This window comes from Panthera pardus, unplaced genomic scaffold, assembly GCF_024362965.1.
Source record: "Panthera pardus isolate Hobbes unplaced genomic scaffold, ASM2436296v1 HiC_scaffold_15, whole genome shotgun sequence".
Lineage (NCBI taxonomy): Eukaryota > Metazoa > Chordata > Mammalia > Carnivora > Felidae > Panthera > Panthera pardus.
The window spans coordinates 15,771,052-15,791,616 of NW_026526710.1; the positions used below are offsets into that span (position 1 = coordinate 15,771,052).

The 20,565-nt window shown below is 40.6% G+C and overlaps 1 protein-coding gene and 1 long non-coding RNA gene across 5 annotated transcripts in view; one reads left to right on the plus strand and one right to left on the minus strand.

Annotated features, from left to right (window-relative positions):
- Positions 1-17,550, plus strand: part of EIF4ENIF1 (eukaryotic translation initiation factor 4E nuclear import factor 1) — a 44,734-nt gene extending 27,184 nt beyond the window's left edge. For 2 of the 4 annotated variants that reach the window (XM_019426768.2, XM_019426767.2), the window contains exons 8-19: positions 3,559-3,694; positions 3,908-4,087; positions 4,820-5,052; positions 7,917-7,988; positions 8,444-8,624; positions 9,604-9,683; positions 10,005-10,147; positions 12,845-12,929; positions 14,211-14,349; positions 15,430-15,774; positions 16,049-16,213; positions 16,797-17,550. In XM_019426768.2, coding sequence (XP_019282313.2) covers positions 3,559-3,694; positions 3,908-4,087; positions 4,820-5,052; positions 7,917-7,988; positions 8,444-8,624; positions 9,604-9,683; positions 10,005-10,147; positions 12,845-12,929; positions 14,211-14,349; positions 15,430-15,774; positions 16,049-16,213; positions 16,797-17,038 — 2,001 coding nt within the window. In that variant the 3' untranslated portion in view covers positions 17,039-17,550. The remainder of the gene's footprint in view (positions 1-3,558; positions 3,695-3,907; positions 4,088-4,819; positions 5,053-7,916; positions 7,989-8,443; positions 8,625-9,603; positions 9,684-10,004; positions 10,148-12,844; positions 12,930-14,210; positions 14,350-15,429; positions 15,775-16,048; positions 16,214-16,796) is intronic. The other 2 variants (XM_019426769.2, XM_019426770.2) reach the window with 2 other exon arrangements.
- LOC109253625 (uncharacterized) lies at positions 13,051-15,430 on the minus strand. Its single transcript, XR_002074490.2, has 2 exons — positions 15,278-15,430; positions 13,051-15,230 (listed from the first exon to the last, which is right to left on the minus strand). It is a non-coding gene; the product is annotated as an uncharacterized LOC109253625 (long non-coding RNA).
- Positions 17,551-20,565: the final 3,015 nt, after the last annotated feature.

Below are 20,565 nucleotides of genomic sequence, written 5' to 3' on the forward strand. Positions count from 1 at the left end.
GTGTATTATGGCTCTAAATGTGAGCACCTGTGAAGCTTAACGTGTGTGCCTACGTAGAAGAAGAATCCAAAACTAAACCTGATAATAGGTAACACGCATAGAGTGCTGATTGTTATAGGCTTTACATACAATAAGTCATTTAATCCTCACAAAACCCTTATAAATTAATTACTACAGTTTCCTTTACAGACGAGGAAACAGGCACAGGTTTAAATAACTTGCCCAAAGTCACACATGTAGTAAGTGGTAGAAACTGAATTTTGATTCATGCATTTTCAGTTAAGAGTCTTTGTTTTCAGTTCACCATAACTATACTGCCTCTAAAGTATAAAAGGAGGAATAGGAACTTCACACTATATTTGGCCCTCACCCTCAACCAAAATTTGGCTAAAGCTGAGCAGTAGTTGCTCCTAGGCTAAGAGGTCTCCATGTTTTTCATGAAAGTCCTGCTCATTAAGGTGTATATTCTATAGGTTCACTTAAAAGCAAAACTGGGATCAGTTAAAAATACTGATTATGCTGTATAACTCTAATATTTGCTCATTAAATGACCAATTCGGAAAAATAAGAACTATATAGGATTTGAGCATCAGTTGACAAGTGTTATATAAAGTGCTTGAAGTAGTACATGGCACTTAGTAAGCTCTACCAGTGTTAGGTATTAATAGATAAAAATAGAATTATACCTGTATTTGTAGGCTATATTTACTGGGATTACATCACATTAGAAGTTGAAAGTCATAAAAATCTATGCAAACTGAAAATTTGGATCACATGTGCAAGTAATTTCAGTTAAATAATTAAAAATAAGTTTATTTTAGATATGATGCAACTATTACTATAGGGCCTGACATGTAACAGATGCTTATGTATGTTGAACGAAGAAAAAGGAAATCAAAGTGGAAATCGTAAATGATTTAGAGTGATGAACAAGGACCATGACACAGAAAACCCTTGGTGGTGTGATCAGAAATATGCTCAGAAGAAAAGGTATAGCCTTAGGTACATTAATTGCAAATCCCCAAAGTCAAACTAGAGTGAAACAAATACAAAAATATAGAAATTTCCATAAAAGTGGAAGGTACTAAAAGAAAAATGTTAATCATTTACTAGTCATTGACAATGACTAGTAAAAGCTAGTCATTGTCAAAGAAAATATTTTACAGTATCTGATCAGAATAATACGAATCCTAAGATAAGACTTATCAAATGACTTTTGTTTGAAGGACCAGACTAATAGTCATAAGTTACTTTGAAAGGTTATTAAAAATCTAGAAGGAGCAGATGAAACCTACCAGATTACATTTATAGGCTCCTCTTCTTGAACAGCTGATAGCTGACAAGAATGTTCACAGAGGATGTCTTAACCAAGAAGTCAGAGCAGTGGGTCCAGCTCTCCATTTCCTGTACCAAGGTGCAGGAAATCTAACTACTGCTAGATCATCCTTGCTTGCTGTGTGGTAATAATGACTGCCTAGATGAATCCTCTCAGGATTCCTTTGGGGTTTAAAATGCTTTACTTTCTTGAAAGCGGAATTTCCAATAAATGTGTGTAAGAGTAACTTAGTGTCAGGGGTGCCTGGCTGGCTCGGTCTGTAGAGCACATGACTCTCATCTCAAGGTCGTGAGTTCAAGCCCCACCTTGAGCATGGAGCCTACTTAATAAATAATTGAATGAGTAACTTTGTTTCTACTTTTTATGTTTTAGCTATAATAAAACCACTCTAACAGAAACAAAGTTGGTCATTGATCGAAGTATGGAAGGAAATGACTTTCTCAACACTTACTGTCATATCTTTAGAAAATGTCCAGTTACTTTATATTCATGTCCTTTTTCATGTTCTTCCTGTGTATCTTCTGACCTTTTTCCTATACACTATGGTCAGAGGAAATAAAAGGATTAAAATGCAAAGAGATTTTTGCTATTTATAAAATGTCAAACTCTTCAACATTATAACATTTTTAATGGCTATAGCTTTTAGTTTTAAAATAATTCCTATTTGTCACTGACATGGTTATACTTTAGATATAATTTTCAATTTTTCTGTGAAAAAATATTTAATAATGTTTCTCTTATATTTTAATTATTGCAAAAAATTTACACTTGACAGCATTAATATTGAAGGTGTGTGAGTCTTACAAGTGAAGTGTGATTGAAATTGAATCAGAAAATAGAAGTGCCACAAATAATAAAGGTCATGAGTTAAAATCCTTCATTCTTGTGTTCAAGAGAAGCACTCTGTGGCTTAGTTTGGGTACATTATGAGGAAATTCTCCCAGGTGAGAATAAAAGAATGTAACCTGCTGTTGCTGCGCTTTGGAAATTGGGGGTTCCAGGCATTAGATGAAACAGTCACTAACTTTGCCATCCGTGTACCAGTTTGGGGGAAAACCTGTTTTCTCTTTATCATTGGTATAGAAATGAAAGTTTATGCCTTACTTTCAAGGATGTGCCTCATTTTTTGGATTGACATTTGCTTTACCATGTCTTTTCTAAATATTGATAAGAACACTGCATAAAGATCACTTTGGATATTTAACTGGATTTATGATAGCGTAGAATTAAAATATGCATTTTTTAATGCTTCAATCTAGTTTTTAAGAAGGATTGATCATGGAAATTATTATGAAATAGTGTTGAGAAATTATTTCTGATTATAATGCATCATTTAATTGTTCTTACTAAACTGAAAACTGTTGAGATTGGGGTTAAAAGAAAACAAACACCTGCAAACTCCCTATTAAATTCATGCCGGCAAGGGGACCTGGGTGGCTCAGTCAGTTAAGCTTCCGACTTCAGCTCAGGTCATGATATCACAGTTTGGGAGTTTGAGCCCCACATCGGGCTCTGCGCTGATAGCTCAGAGCCTGGAGCCTGCTTGGGATTCTGTGTCTCCCTCTCTCTCTGCCCCTCCCCTGCTCGCGTGCTGTCTCTCAAAAATAAATAAACGTTTAAAAAAATAAACCAATATTAGAGGACAGTTAAAAGTTAATCTTTCACATCCTGACACATTCTAAACTTTGACTGCAATTATGATCTCTGTGAGCTCTACTTTTTAGCTTCTGGCTTCCGAAATTGTCACCATTGAATTTTCTGATGTTCGTTACAACCTTGAGAAAGTTGAAGTTTGAAGTAAGGGCTGTCATCATCTCTCTATATTTAATATTTAGTTGAAGACCACTCATCAGCTTGGCAATGGAATGCTTTATTATGGTGATTTTGATTTTGAAACTATGTCCTCTGAGAACATTAAGTAGTTCGTGGAGTTTCTAATGAGGCAAAGGATAGAAATCCAAAACACATTATATGGCAAGAGATTTTTCGTTATATGCTTAGAAAGTACATGATCAGTAACGCCTACCTTTGGGTTACTCAAATGACCTTGGAGGGGAAGAAAAATTAAAGATGTTGAAAATCGTAATTTCTGAGAGTATTTACCTTCAGGTCAGCAGCATCAAAGGAAGCTTCAAAGTAAGTGACCTTTTCTTAAAATTTGAACCTTGTTGTCCCTTTCACCTAGAAATTGTTATCTTAGCTCCTTTTGTCTTTCCCTTTAGATGATAGAAGATGTTTTGGGAGAAGGGTCAGTCTCTGCCAGTCGGTTCAGTAGGTGGTTCTCTAACCCGAGCCGATCAGGAAGCCGATCCAGCAGTCTCGGGTCAACACCACATGAAGAACTGGAGAGACTAGCAGGTAAAATGGCTTCAGATTCTGACCTTGAATGTAGATTGGAGCTTTCTCTGATAATGGTTCATTCTGTCTTCATTAGTTAGGGTCCATTAGGGTTAAAGACTCTCTGGATACTTAAAAACCCCTTCAGTTTATGCCTTCTTAATACTGTTGGAGATCTGTTTCTGTGTTTTATTGGGACTAATTGATTATAAATGTATTTACTTGCAATATTAGGTCTGGAACAAGCCATCCTCTCTCCTGGACAGAACTCGGGGAATTATTTTGCTCCTATCCCACTGGAAGACCATGCTGAAAATAAAGTGGATATTTTAGAAATGCTACAGAAAGCCAAAGTGGATTTAAAACCTCTTCTTTCCAGTCTTTCTGCAAATAAAGAAAAGCTTAAGGAGAGCTGTAAGTGTTTATTAGAGTCTGCTTTAGGCATTTGAAAAAGTGTGGATATCAGGCAGTTGGTTCTAACATACTGCTATTTCATCAAAAGTCAGATAGTGGGTTCTATTTAATGTTTTTCAAAAAACTTTTTATCAAACAGTACCACCTCTTTGAGAATCTGGTAGTCAGTAGACTTTCCATCCAAGTCTTCCTTATTACCTGGATCCTGATCATAACACTTCCAGCTAATGTTATAGTTCTGGGCATAACTTGGCAGCTTCTCACACGTTTGCCCCAGTCTGCCATTTTCTTATGTTATGCACTCTCAACATAAAACCTTAATGATAAAATAACCATAGCGAAGGTAGCAACCTTACTGATGTTAGGCTATCTGGGATTCTTGTCCCTGATAACAAGTCTCCAGAAGACTTATTATGAGAGGTCCTCCTGCAAGATGCACATTAAAGATCTTATCAAGTCTTAAAGCATTACACCCCAAGTGGTCCCCCGTTTCTAGCATTGTAACACTTACGGTTTATGCCATTTCGTACTGAGTACATAGTTATGGCCTTATTTCCACTGTGCAGCTGTGATTTTAAGGGTTATCAGTTTGTCAATTAGGGCATCAACCTTTTCTGGCAACCTCACTTCAACTGTGAAATAAATTTCCACTTTAACCATCATGATAGCCCCAGAGAACTCCTACCACATACTCCCTTACTTGGCTTAATCTGGATTTTCTCAATGTTTCAGCGCATTCAGGAGTTGTGCTGTCAGTAGAAGAGGTAGAAGCAGGGCTCAAGGGCTTGAAGGTGGACCAGCAAGTGAAGAATTCAACTCCCTTCATGGCAGAACACTTAGAGGAGACCCTGAGTGCTGTAACCAGCAATCGACAACTCAAAAAAGATGGAGATATGACCGCGTTCAACAAACTAGTGAGCACCATGAAGGCAAGTGGGACTTTGCCTTCTCAGCCCAAAGTCAGCGTAAGTATTTGGCACAAACCCAAGCCTTTTCTCCTATTCCTTCTTTCTGTTCCATTTCCCTCTATAATAAATGGACTTTTAAAAAAATGGTATTCTAAGTTGGAAGTTCTTTAATAGGCATTTGGTCCTTGATGCTTTTGTGTGTTCTTTAATTATCACTGTGCTATTTGTTACTAGAAAAAGCAGCTTGTGGTTGATGGATCTTTTATAGGTGATAGTTTATAAAGATAGAAAAATTCAGATATAACTTTAAGTCATTGCAAAAAAAAGGTGTAAAAATATTTTTGGATTGTACTCTAGAGAAAGTTTCCTATTCATTCAGCTACTTAAGCCAAAATAATTCACCATATGTTTACAGTACATCTTTCTTTTTACATTTGTTAATCACTCCTATACACCGGGAATTACCTGCTTTCTTGATCAGGCAGTTGACAGTGCTATGAATAACTTGTGAAGTATCTAAGATGGATTTTTCAAGACCATTGCATTCTGTTAATTTACTAACTAGAAAAAGCTGTGACATGTAAAACCATCCTGGGGCATGAAGTTGGTTAGGTAGTGACTGCATGCCAGCAGATGCAGGTGTATAGTGCGTACTGGTCTTTGTCATAACACATTAGCGGTGGTTCTTAGCCATGGCCTGTGTCAGTATTGCTGTCCCTTGATGATACAAGGTGATAAGGGAAGCAGGGCAAACATGAACAATAAAAACGTAAACATAGATTTATTCTTGTTGCTAAGTTACAACAAATTTATTAAATTGAGTTTTGCCTCTTGTTTTCTTCTTTTTTTTTTTTTTTTTTAACGTTTATTTATCCTTGAGATAGAGACAGAGCATGAATGGGGGAGGGTCAGAGAGAGAGAGAGGGAGACACAGAATCTGAAACAGGCTCCAGGCTCTGAGCTGTCAGCACAGAGCCCGACATGGGGTTCGAACTCACAGACTGTGAGATCATGACCTGAGCCGAAGTCAGACGCCTAACTGACTGAGCCACCCAGGTGCCCCAGCCTCTTGTTTTCTTCTAACATCATCATTTCTGGGAACTACAAGTTGGTCATGGTATCAGTAGCTGTTTGATTCATCGTGCCTTGTACCAAGGGAAGGCGCAATCGATTGTGGGAATTTTTTCATCTGACCAGCAGTTGACAGATTCCAACAGAGATGCCATTGTTCCTGGCCTTACTGCCAGGACTGACATACTACCTCTGGAAGAAAGCATCTTAAGTAGACTCATTCCTTTGTATCTGACCACACCATGCCAGTTATAGGGGAATGTTTTCTCTTAAACTGCTTCAGAGTTACGTCCATACAAAGAATTACTAGATCCGGATGCTTTCACATGAGCACCAGATTAAAAGATCGCAAACTATACTTTACTTGTTCATCTGTGTCTCGGTGATTGTGTGCTTGTAAGTCAAGTGCTTGAGTCAATTCTTGTTAAGTACCTTCTTTTAGTGTGAATGAGTAAAGAAGTGGGAACAGGAGGATTCAAAAGTTTACCTGATGCTTTTGAACATTTTGTTTCAGATGTGATGCTAGGGTTTGATATTGACACAGTTGACCCTGCCTTGTGAGGGTAACTGGTTTGATGTTGGGGTTTCAGTGGTCTGAAATAATATTTGGCCAAGGGAGTGAGCCTCAAACACCTATGTGAAGGGATGGATGATATAATTCAAGTTGCTACACAAAAAGTAACACAAACTCAACCTAACCTAGAAAAGAAAGCAACAAGGAAACTAATGTTTAGCACACCAGGTATTATCCCAACGTATTGTTTGAGCATGTTGTTGTTAACTCATGGTCTATTTTAAAATCAAGTCAATTACTATGGCTGTGTGTGTTATGTATATACTATTATCCGCGTCCATCTGTCTAGGTTCAACCATATTGTTTCATCACCAAAAAAGGACATGTTGGTTCCATCTAACCTCCATTTCAAATTGAATTGTAGAGACTCTATCCTCCAAATACAGTAAGCCATGTAGTATAAAGTTGCCCTTTTTTGTTAGATGGAATTAAATGACTCTTGAGATCTCTTATTAAAATCATCTGCAGACCCAATTCCAAAACCAACAATAAAACACTTGGAGATCTTTGGGTTGTTTGTCATGCCTGAGGACATTGCTGTGGACCTTGGCAGCTTCATCTAGTAGAAAAGAAAACTGTGTACCAGAGAAAGCACTTCAGGCAGAGCTAAGTGGACATAAGGATGTCCTGAAGTGCAGGAGGTAATGTCATTTGGATGACTGCTGCTGCATTAAAAGCACAAGAAGTGGAGGATCTGAATTTTGTCCTGAGACCCGTTTTGTAACAGCTCATTAAAAATACTAAAGTTTAAATTTCCTGAAATGTGAATCTCTGAAATATAACAATCCTGGCCAACCTTTAATGTTGTTTACTAGGTTTTTAACTACCATCTGTAGTCTATAAATCCTATTTCAAAGATAATGGGTAGCAAAGGTTGCCTTGAAAATTAAAATCTATAAATTATCAAAATTTCCTTCTTGTTGCTTCTTACTAGGTGCTCCTCTATTTCACCATTTCCTTTTTCTCTTCTTTGGGTCACAGTAGTAGAGACAGTGAAATGCACTAGGGTTACCACAGGGAGGAAAAGACCATCTGAGGGTCTCTGAGTGGACTTTGCATGTACACGTGCAGATTCTTTCCATTTCCAGATCTTTGGGACCTGTGTGTGATGAGCAAGTGGAACAGGTTGATCTAACTTAAATTTCTGTGCTTTGGACATCATTCTGCTTAAGTGCCAACTCCCTGGGGAGTTTTTAAGGCTTTCTTGTGGTCCCCAATTAATCTGTAAGTTGTGTGTGTAAGAAGGTTAAAATAAGTTTTCCTTTGACTTTTTTAGCGAAACCTTGAAAGCCATTTGATGTCCCCTGCTGAGATTCCAGGCCAGCCTGTCCCTAAGAACATCCTGCAGGTACTTCACCATCTTATACCATGGCCTCGGAGTCCTGAACACTAGTCCTCTGAACTGGTTTTGTGTAGTGGTCCAACTTTGGGCCTTAGAGAATGATCCATGTGGTCTGACAGTTGAGGGTACATTGTTGCTACCTGGCATAGTTCTGTGTCACTGTTAATCTCATTGTGGGGTGGGGAGGTGGCTGAAGATGACAAAGCTCTTGACTTCCAGTTTACAGGTTTGCAGTTTCTATAGAAATTTAAAGTATCTAACCTATATTTGTAGCACTAACTTAAAGCAAATGTTGCTAGCTGAACAATGAGAGAAATGTGTTGCATGTACATGTGCCAATTCCTTCAGTGGAGCATGAGAGAGATTCATCATTGGCTTCCAAAAGTTAATCCATAATTCATAGCCTCTGACTAGGAGAAAGAAATAGGCTTGTTCACAAGGATTACTTTTTCTGCCTTTAGGAACTTCTGGGTCCACCAGTTCAGAGACCTTCTTCCAATCTTCTCAGTGGCCTTATGGGGAGTTTGGAGCCTACAACATCTTTATTAGGCCAAAGAGCACCTTCTCCTCCCTTGTCACAGGTGTTTCAAACGCGAGCAGCCTCAGCAGACTACCTTCGTCCTAGAATACCATCACCAATTGGTAAATGCTGCTGTGCATTGGGGCGCCTGGGTGGTAAATGCTGCTGTGCACAGATGTCTGTCCATTCTCCCCTAAACCACCACAAAGGTTATACTTGTCCCCTAGAACTGGCAAAGTCTTTTTCATGGGTATCCTTGAAGAATTTAAGAAGAAATCTGAGAATTTATTATGCTTTTTTTGGGGGGTATGGTGAGGCACAAAATTGGAAGATAGTTTATCTGGCTGCCCTTCTAGATAAATATGTTCATATTATAGTTTTCTCTCCTAAGATTGATCACAATTATATAAATTGGATCTAGCTCTTTAGTCTTGTTCCCTATTTTGGGAACTCAATCCAAAAAAGTTAATTTGGCTTACTAGGTTTTTCCTTGATAGAGTAGAAATGAGGCTAGTGGCTCTCTACCAACCTAATGAAGTTGGTATGCAGTTAACTGTGAGCACTGGTGGCTGATACAGAATGTAAATAGAAGAAGCAGTTCTAGAAAGCGGTCTAACATAAGTGTTGTGCAAAATCTCATTGTTTTCTGTCACCTTGGACCACATTAGGCTGCTGGCCACTCTGGCCCCTGCCAGTCATACCTTGAGAGTAAGTTTTTGTAATCTTCCTTCCACAATTCGCAAGATAGAATGGAAAGAATGTAAACCTCAAAGCACTGGACTCTGGTTGTCAGCTGTTTCCGTGATAAGGAGCCAAATCACTGAGTAAAGAGCACTTCTCTCTGAGAGTTCTCAGCTCTGAAGGGACAGAGCTGAAGCTTAGTGGGGAAGATGTGAATATAGCAGTTTGGATCATTAAGTGCTCTGATTAAGGTCCACATCACCCAGTGTGGACTACAGAAGAGGGACATCATCAGCCTGGAAGTCAACACTTCCCTGAAAGAGATGGTGTTCAGTAAGAAGCAGCATGCATTAGTGATAACGTCTCTCTAATGGATGTGTGCTCTCTTGACATTCACTGAATCTGCAACTTTCCCATCAGGTTTTACACCAGGACCACAGCAGCTACTTGGAGATCCATTCCAAGGCATGCGCAAACCCATGAGCCCAGTCACGGCCCAGGTCAGTCTGAACTTTCTCTAACTCAATTTTTCGCTTGTTTTTCATCCTTCTTGTGGGATGGAAAATTAAATTGTTGCAATGCTTAGAAGTGAGTTTGAACTATAAACCAAGCTCAATGAAGGCCAGAAAATTGGTGAACAAAGTCACACTTTGTTAAAATCTTGTTCGGTGGGTGGCAGCACAGTTTAGTCAGGTTTGCAGTATCTAATTTCTCTCAGCTGCTGCATAAACATACCTTTCTAAGAGTGAAGAGAGGCCTTTGTAGAAAGTGCATTGACTGTCCTCATTTTTCTTGGATCTTCCTCTGCCTCTTCTGCTCAGCAGATGAGCCAGCTAGAATTACAACAGGCAGCTTTGGAGGGGCTGGCCTTGCCACATGACCTTGCGGTGCAGGCAGCAAACTTCTACCAGCCTGGTTTTGGCAAACCACAGGTGGACAGAACCAGAGACGGATTCAGAAATAGGTAAGTTACTAATCCTGCCCTTGTGGGGATTTGCATATTAATTTTCATCAGATTAGCAAATTGGTTATCCATAGTAAAATTCTGTGATACACACTGCTACATTGTACAATATATGGTGAGAATTCTGTCTCCCAAGTGTTCAGTAGAGGAAGTGATATGATTGAATTCTGCAGGGACATAGGCTTTTTTCATTATATATGATTTTTATATTCTTGATTTAAAGGATTCATTTTTACAGATGTAGCTAGCTAATATAGCTCCTTATTTATAATTGTTAGATGATGAAAATTTAGTAAAACTCCACCTAGTTTCTTCCCCTACAGATTCCTTGTTGAGTTACCAAACTGTCCTTTGATGCAGGTTTGTTGATCCATGGTTTGTTGGTCAGAGTTAAGGTTTGTTGATCAAAGCTATTAACAAATGATTAATGACTTCAGTCTCCTGTTCCTTCCGATATTTGCAACAAGTAGTAAAACAAGCCATTACTTAGGGGGAAAGGGCTAGCAATATTGTTCTTTTTTGTTGTAAAATAAAACAGAGAAAACTGCATTAAACAAATGTACAGCTTATTACAAGACAAAATCCTTTGTTAGCTACCCAGAAGCTCCCTATGTGCCCTGTCCCAGTAATACCCCTTTCCTCCCTCAGAAGTCATCCCATCCAGCCTTTAAAAGTAAATACTGGGGCACCTGGCTGGCTCAGTAGGAGGGGCATGTGACTCGATCTCAGGGTCATGAGTTCAAGCCCCACGTTGGGTATACAGATTACTAAAAAAATAAACTTTTAAAAATTGAAGAAAAATAAAAGGAAATGCCACCTTCATTTCTTCAATTTTATCACCAAAATGTTTATCCCTGAAACATTAAGTCCTGCCCATACAGTATACTTGGTAATTAAGAGGTACTTGTGTTTTGGTATCTTTCTTAAAATTGTATCAGTGTCTCATTGTCTTGCTTTATCTGTTTTTATATGTTGACCCTTTCAGAAGACACTGAGACTTAGTAAGTACTGTGTATTCTTGCATAAATGCATCCTATATATAGTAGCCCTCACCCTAAAAGGGAGATCTCAGGACTGGTCTATTGAACCCGTCACTGGATTTCTCTCTATAATATAATGTAGTTTCTTAATAATTCATTGACTTGATTTATTGACTTTCAAAGCACTTTTGATATCCATAATTTTATTTGTTCTTGGCAGCAATCCTGAGGTAGATGGTGTAAATAACTGCATTTTACAGATACAGAAACTTAGGTTTTTAAAATGCAAGTTACTCAAAATGAAGACCCAAGTCAGTGTCACAGTAGAGCCTTTATGTTGTTTGGATCAAATGTCAACCTCTAAGGCCCTCCCTGAACACCCTGTATACAGTTATGTCCCCTAACAGATATGCCTTTCTCCTTGTCTCTATTTTTTCTTATTGTGCTTATCACCTTCCAGGTTACTATTTATGTTTTGTCTATTTCTCTGCCTATAGTAACTTTTCTGCCCTACAAACAAAAGAATGTAATGAGGCCAGAGATTTTTTTTGTCTGTTTTATTGCTGGATCGCCAGCACTTACCCCAGTTTCTAGCACAAGTATGTTTATCAGAAGGAATATATGATAGGTTGTGCAGAACCACCAGACTTGGGGTTTTCCTCATGATCACTCAGAGTACTACTGATCTGTTTCTTCTTTGTTGTCATGCTCAGATTCTCTGTGGCAGCAGTGGGGCTTATCTGGTACTGACTGGAAAGAAGCCATGGTCTAGCATTCTCATCTTTATGATTTAGGAATTTCCAGAATCACTAAGGCTTTGGCCCTCATGGCACAAGGTCTGACAGCTGAAATGCAGTGAAACTCTCATTAGCCAGTGAGCTCATATAATTCATTCTTTTCTCAGCCTGTTTACATCTTCATCATCTGTTTTCTCCAAGTTAAGGGAGAATGGATAAAACGGGGAGAAAAGAGAAGTCTGTTGTTTTAAACTTTATTTGGAAGACTTGGGATCAAGTCTTCCCAAGACTTGTGTGTGGACCAAGAGTGACGGGGAATGCTGCATGTAACTGGGTCTTAAAATAGCTGAAGCTCTTGGCCCTCTATTTGAACCAGTGTCTCACGAAGCATCAATTCTGTGCCAGGCCCTGTGCTGATCAGTATTGCTCCCTACTCTCTGGAGCACAACCTGGACCACAGAATGAAGGCCCTCCTTAACCTACCTCACTGGCATAGTCTACAAGTAAAGTATATGCCAGCCCTGGATAACTCTACATTTCCAAGGCCGTATACCTGATCCTTCTACCTGAATCATTGTTCTCCATCTTCTAGCTTTCTCATTGGTCACACCCAATTTAATGCAGTTCCTTCCCATGGTCCCTTCAGTAGGAGTATTCTGTCACTCCTTCTATACCTCATTTTCCCATTACACCTTATTAGTATCTAATGTGTACATACCTTAGTTTCCCCTAGGTTAGCGTCTCCCCAGTGGACAAAAGAGTTCCTGCAAGGCCCAGGACCATGTTTAATCTTTTGTCTTCCCTTAGAACTTAGCACGTGGTTTTGCATATATTAGGCACTTAAAATAAATGCTTGGGAAATTGAAATGGATGAGGGAAACAGGATATTAAAGTCCTAAGCTGGTCTTGAGTATTCTGTGGTTTTAGGATTTGGAGTTGGAGCAGCTTGGAGCTCATACTGATACTTGGTTTGTTCACAGGCAACAACGAGTGACCAAGTCACCAGCACCCGTGCACCGAGGGAATTCCTCTTCCCCTGCCCCTGCTGCCTCCATCACAAGCATGGTCAGTGACATTTGCTTTTGTGAACAACTTCAAGTCTTCTCCGTTCAATTGTACCTATGTTGTATCACTCTGTGCCCCAAAGTGTCCTTGAGTGCCTTCCATAGGAATAACTGACTCAGTCTTTCACACTTGCTTATTTATTAGGTCTTCCCCTTTCAGGATATAGTCTAACTCTTAAGATTCTAGTGAAGCCCCTACACTGGGGAAAGTTTGTTCCAGCAGATAGAGGAGTATGATCTACAACATATAAGGTAATGTAGTGTGTTCAAACAAATGAACAGTTGGATTGGGGAGTAGGGGAGGATAGGGGCCAAAGATAGGTGAGATGGAGGGGTGAATGGGGTTGGATCATGAGGAGTCCAATGAAACATAGTGGAGACTTCACAAGTTCAGATTCAGGTCTCAGTGATATGAATTAAGGCTAGGACAAAGGAGTTTGCTTCTTTATGATGATAAATCTAGTTTTACCACTGACTCATTCATGTACCAGCATTTTTTTTTTTTTTTTAAGTTTTATCCCCCAAAGATCTTTATCACCTAGTTAAAGCTGATAGACAAAGGGAAAAACTATTACTCTGCTTCAGGACCCCAAATGGGTCTCTGCATTACTAGAAGGGGCTCTTGTGTTCATAATTCATGCCCTGTCTCCTACCATCAAGGATTTAGGGTTAATGAGAAAAGTCACATGCACAGTAAAATCATCAAAGTAAAAACAGGCAGTGAAGAGATGAGGAAAAAAATGACCCCAAATGGTGAGTCCTAGGGCCTGAGGAGATTATTAAAATAATTGTGAATTTCCTGGTAGCCAAGTTAAGATGGGATATAATTAGAACTATAGAGGAATTTAGGTTCTGAGGTTGTCTCTGAATTATCCTTTCCCAGTTGACAGGGCTCTTGCTCTAGAGTATACTTCTGGCCATGTTCTTCCCCTGTTCTCAGCCTAATCCCAGGCTGGGAAAATGGCTGAAGTAGAGGTTGCATAGGTAGGTCCCTATCACCACAGACACAGATGGGTAGGTTGAAGTTCTATGCTTTAACTACCTTTGTGCTAGAGTTAAGTCTAGGTTTTGGTGAAAGTGAGATGTGAGCAAGGGATGAAGCACTTGGGACACCACCCATATGGCCCACCTATTTCTTTTCCTCTAGCGGGTAAACACCAGAACATTGGAGTTGGCCTCTGCCACGTGTAGCCAATAAGGGGACTCTTCAGTTTGACCAATTAACTCTGGCTTGATTAGGAAAGGCAGTTAGAGAATGTGCTAATACTGTTTTTCTCTGCAGCTTTCTCCTTCCTTCACCCCTACCTCAGTGATTCGTAAGATGTATGAGAGCAAAGAGAAAAGCAAGGAGGAGCCAGCATCTGGAAAAGCAGCAGCAGCTCTTGGTGACAGTAAAGAGGACACTCAGAAGGCCAGTGAAGGTACTGCAGAGCTGTTGAGGGTGTACTGCCTAAAGAGTATGTGACAGAGCATGGGCTTGAGTGCTAATCAGCTGACCTGATTTTCTGCAAATCCCTGCACAAAACCCCTGCCTGCTTTGGAATACACAGTTCTGTGTTTGACAATGAGAAGTGTTCAACCAGCTTCACGGTTGCTTAACCACTTGAAATTCTGACCAATCTAATAGTGGTACAGGACGAAGAATGAGATTTCGTTTAGAATCCTTATTGAGGCTTCATAGTTGAATTATTAGTACATTCAGCAAATTAAATTAACATGGTACAACCAGTTTTACTTCTGAAAGGTTCTCTCTGGTCTACAGAGACTAAGTATCCAACAAAATCTGTGCAATGGGTGAATAATAAGGTGTGGAAAGCCTTTTAGAAGTGTATAGAAAATGTGAGCAAGGCTTTTAAGAATTGCACAGTTGGGATTGTCAAGGACATGGTGAAGTGGTTCTAATAGGTTTGCACAAGTCTAGAATCTTGGTCTGAGAGCTTTTTGCCTGTGAGAAAGCTTCTAAAAAAAAAAAAAAATCCTGTCCTACTAAAAGCAATTCAGATTTCTTCACTAGTCTGTAATTTAAATTTCCATTGCAGTGGATTTGCATAATTTTACTTTCACTTGACTTTCCCCTTAGGCTAAAAAAGCATGTTAATCTAGGATAGTACTAGCTCCCACACAGATCCAGACCACAACCATATGGGCAGGCAGAGCAAGGTGCCTGAGTTAGACCACCAGACCATAAGCCAGATTCACTTGCCCATAGCTATTCCTGGGTTGGGAAGATTAGAAGAGTAAACTCTGTTCCAGCAATGTATTTGGAGACTAGAAAACTTGTGGTCTTGTTCCAGCTCTGTCCCTGACAAACTACCCCTGTGTCCTTGACTAGGCCTATTCATAAGGTACATGGTGTTTCCTATGAAACAATCCTGTGAATTTGTAAGATCAAATAAGATTGTAAACTTCCTAAGAAGTGAGATTTACTGGATCGTTGGGAAGACAGCATGTTTGGGAGAAGTTTGCCAGTACCAAAATATTCTCTGTCTGGGTCCTTACAGAGAACCTAGTGTCCTCCAACTCTGTGCCCAGTGCTGATCGAGACTCTTCTCCCACTACAAATCCCAAACTGTCAACATTGCAGCGGTCTTCATGTTCTACCCCACTATCTCAGACCAACCGTTACACCAAAGAGCAAGATTATCGACCTAAAGCAACTGGGAGAAAAACACCCACCTTGGCATCCCCAGTTCCAGGAACACCTTTTCTCCGCCCTGTCCACCAAGTTCCCCTTGTCCCCCATGTTCCAATCGTTCGGCCTGCTCACCAGCTTCACCCAGGGTTGGTCCAAAGGATGCTGGCCCAGGGAGTACATCCACAGCATCTTCCAAGTTTGCTCCAAGCTGGTAAGTTTCTGACCTGGCATGACAGCATTTGCCAGAATGGATGAAGTACTGTACTATGAGAGGTTTTTTTGTTTGTTTCTTATCTCTAGAAAGATGTTGCTAGATTTTTCCATCTAACTGGTGGGCAGTGGGTCCAATCCAGTCTATCCCTTAGTCCATTAAAAGATTAAGAACCTAACTTAAGCACTGTTCATTGTTAAACTTGTAGATCAGCAAAGCTTGAAAATTTCCAGGTAGATTACTTCTCATCACTTTTTTTCCCCCTGTCCAACAGGTGTGCTTCCTCCTGGGATGGACCTGGCTCATTTACAGGGAATATCAGGCCCAATCCTGGGTCAACCCTTCTACCCTTTACCTGCAGCTAGTCACCCTCTCCTAAACCCTCGTCCTGGGACACCTCTGCATCTGGCAATGATGCAACAGCAGCTACAGCGCTCAGGTAGGTTCAGGAATGGGCCAGGGGAGCTGGGGATGGGCTGAATAGGCTTAAAGCTTTTGGACCAGTTTCCAGTGGAGGGGATGAATTAACACAGTTCATTCTTTAAACTTATCCTAGCAAGATCAGGATAAGGGGATAATCAGAGAATACGAACCCACTTCTGTGGGATTTGGAACTCCTGTCCCTGTAAAGACAATGGAAGAGCTGATGATGCTCTGGCATTTTTGTCCTTTGCCTCTTGAAGAGAGGAGGCTGAGAATCCTGACAGAGGTTCGGCACAGGGACTGTACAGAGTAGATGCCTTCTCCCCATCTAATGTTAGTACTTTTATGATATGATTGCTTGTCATGGGAAGTAGTGGACGTGCCATTTAGGATGGCTTCTCAATGTGGATGACTTCTGAATAGCTCTGCTTTCCAAGGTACTGTCTTGTATTTTGCAAAGGAGTTAAGCCCTATAATAAATCCTCTGGTAAAGAATTCTATTTGTAGTTTTATGAATAGGATTTGAGTAAGGCAAGTTCTGATACAGAACTACTTTCCCCTACATGCTGAGTGATAACCCTTCTTTCTTATCCCCATAGTTCTTCATCCCCCAGGCTCTGGTTCCCAGGCAGCAGGTGTCAGCGTTCAGACAAACCCTCAGAATGTGCCCACCCGATCAGGCCTGCCTCACATGCACTCTCAGCTGGAGCACCGCCCCAGCCAGAGGAGCAGCTCCCCAGTGGGCCTTGCCAAGTGGTTTGGCTCAGATGTGCTACAGCAGCCCCTACCCTCCATGCCTGCCAAAGTCATCAGTGTAGATGAATTGGAATACCGACAATGAACAGGGCAGGCAGGCTCACCTATGCCTGGACCTACGGTGGTACCCTCATCAGGATTCTGCTTCATCTTGGGTTGATTTACAGGCTTTTACTTTGGAGCATTCTGTGCAAAGCTGTTTAGGGAAGCCCAGGCACCTGGTGTGGTCTGCATTGACAGAAGGATCTTAACCAATTGAATGGAGCCTACATGGTCTGAATATAGGATGCACAGTGTTGTCAGTCCTGGAAATAGTCTTTTCTTTTGTAAGATATGTGAATGAAGTGTTGGTGTCTTCACCAAGAGGTGGCACCTAAGGGTTCTAAGGAAATAAATGTATAGACCCTATGTACAGACTTGTGTATAAACAACTTTTGTATATACATATAGGATAGCTTTTTTGAACTTATACAGCTGTATATAAAAGTAGCTGGTATTAGTTAAGCCTGTGTCAACAGTTTGGATTTTTTTCACTTGTACATTTGGGACTTTTTCTTTTGGTTGATTAAAGTTGCATATGCTAAGTGTGTGAATGAAGTGAATGGCACTGTTGTGTTTCTTAATTCATTCCTTCTCATTTACCACCAGCTGACCTATGAGGTTCAGTAGGTTCCCTTAGGGAACCTGAAGTTTTAATTTTTAGGTTTATTTTTGAGAGAGTGTGAGCAGGGGAGGGACAGAGAGAAACACAGAATCTGAAGCAGGCTCCAGGCTCTGAGCTGTCAGCACAAAGCCCAACACAGGGCTCAAACTCACAGACCACGAGATCATGACCTGAGCTGAAGTCGGACCCTTAACTGACTGAGCCACCTAGGTGCCCCTTAATTTTCCTTTAAAACTCAGAATTGAGCTCGATCTCATTTAGGAGGATGAAACATTGTCCACATTTTCTGGGCCTTGAAGACTCTAATGGGACAGCTTAGGCTGTAATGGCCCTATAGAAAGCCTTGTGGTTAACACCAGATTATAATGTGTAATATCTTAGATTAAAACCACCTAGTGAAAACAATTTATTGGGTAATCATGCATATGGTAGCTTTTCCCAAACAAATCCACATTTACTAGGGTAGAACTGAATAGTCTGTTGGCATCCTGTTCTCCAGCTCAAAGTCACCTATAAAGAAAAATAGGGCTTCCTAGTTCTCATTCAACCCATTCTTTTTCCATATGAAACTATCCTTAAGACTGATGCAGTCTTCTTGTGTTTTGTATCTCATTCCTCAGCTCACAGTTATTTTTATTCACCTTAACTATATGCATAGCATTAGAGAACAGGATTCTACAAGAATACTATAGCTATGGTCTTGAGTCCCCTTTCCTGACTGAAGGTTTTTCAGTCCTAGTGATCTGAGGTGGTAACTTATTTCTCAAGTTAATTTGCCCTAGTTCTCAGTACTTGTTTAGGGCCATCAAACTACTTTGACTTCATGCTAGAGGGTCAAATAATGAGGCTGTTCTTGGATTCACAGGTGAAGGGCTAGGTAGTTGGATTTTGACTGCAAGGGTAAAAAACAGCCTGAGTCTTCAGTGTTAGGCGCATTGCCTATAAACCTGGAGCTGTCCACCCTATCACTTCCAGGAATATAAAAAACCAGGTTGCCTTAAACCTAGCTTTGTGGATTGAGCATGAAGTCTTCCTAGGAAGTATTTCATTAATCCTCCTGTTCCCCAAACCCCCATGGGATTTACTCAGTGGGATGCCGTAGCTTCAGAAATAGATCCTATGTTTAGAAGTCTTACAAATGCCACAGGTGTAAGCTAGAAAGCAGTCTCAAGTAACAATGGGAGAACACAGATGCCTGAATCCAGTTCTACCTTTCCTGTGTTGTCCTCTTTGACTTCTTTTCCCCTTGGTGTTGAACCAAGAGTTGTAGAAGTAGGGTGGGAAGAATTCAGCTGGAGCTGCCAGTAAGGGTTTCTCTTCAGGCTAGAAGCTGGTAGGGATCAAAATGAACACAGGCGCCAACCAACTGGCAAAGCCATTAGCCACTGATTGGTAAGATACAGCCAGAAGGAAATAAGGGAATGCTGCTAACGCTAGCACATTACAAAGTAGACCTACAGATTTCAAAACTATTCTGGTGTTGGGGTGGGGGGAGCGGAAGCAAAACAGGAAGCTAATTCAGTCTTTAAGGAGCTAAGAACCTGATAAAAGGGTTAGAGCAGAAGGAAGTGATGTCTAAGCTAACAAGAGAGGTCTTAAATGGACCAACTTTGGAAGTCTAGCAGGCATGAGATTAGAAGCAATCAGGATTAGAAGGATGTGCAACACAGAGGTTATGAAGTCATGGGAATAAAACATATAGCACAAGGAATACAGGCAATGATGCTGTATGGGGACAGCTACAACTGTGAGCATAGCATAACATGTAAACTTTCTGGATCACTGTAGTATACCTGAAACTAATGTAATATTGTGTGTCAACTATACTTAAAAAACAAAACGGTTAAGAGGCACCTGGTGGCTCAGTAGGTTGAGCGGCCTACTTCGGCTCAGGTCATGATCTCATAGTTTGTGAGTTCAAGCCCCACATTGGACTCACTGCTGTCAGTACAGAGCCCACTTCGGATCCTCAGTCCTCTCTGCCCCTCCCCGACTTGTGCTCTCACTCTCAAAAATCTTTAAAAAAACCGAAGTCAGATCCACTGACTTCTTTGTAAATGAAAGAGAAGAGCACAAACTCCAGGAATGAAGATAACTTACAGGTGTATACTCTGATTCTTCAATAATTCTATGTCCTTTACCAACAACTGATTCAAGGATAGGCGGGGTGCCTGGGTGGCTCAGTTGGTTGAGTGTCCAACTTTGGCTCAGGTCATGATCTCACGGTCTGTGGGTTCAAACCCTGTGTAATAGGCATGTGACCCAATTTAGGCCGTAAGACACAGGACAAATTGGGCAGTTTCTGGGAAATAGCTTCCCAAAAAAGATAAAAACCAGCCCTCTTTAGTATCCTCTAGATGCTGATGTAAAGCATCAATGTAAATCGTATTCTGTGATTGTGAGGGGAGCCAGCTGCTCAGCAAAGCCAAACTACAGTGGACAGAGTAGATTGATAAAAAAATCTGGATCCTCAATGGCATCACAGCTGCTATGAGCCCATCTGAGTGAGTTCCAGACAACTTATGTGAGAGACCAAGTTTCCTTCCACTTCAGCTGGTTTAGTTAGTATTTGCTGTAAAATACAACTAAACGCATTCTAACATTAAAGGCACAGGACACTGAGTCTGCTTATCTGTGCTATAAAAAAGATCAGGAAAGGGGTGCCTGGCTGACTCACTCATTAGAGTTATGTGACTCTCGATCTCAGGGTTGTGAGTTCGAGCTCCAGATTGGATGTAGAGATTGTTTAAATAAACTTAAGGGGTGCCGGGGTGGGTCAGTCAGTTAAGTGTCCAACTTTTGACTATGGCTCAGGTCATGGTCTCACGGTTCATGAGTTCAAGCCCCACATGGGATTCTCGCTATCTCCCTCTCTCTCTACACCTCCCCCACGGGCATACACACACAAGTTCTCTCAAACTTAAAAAAAAAAAACTAAAGGGGCACCT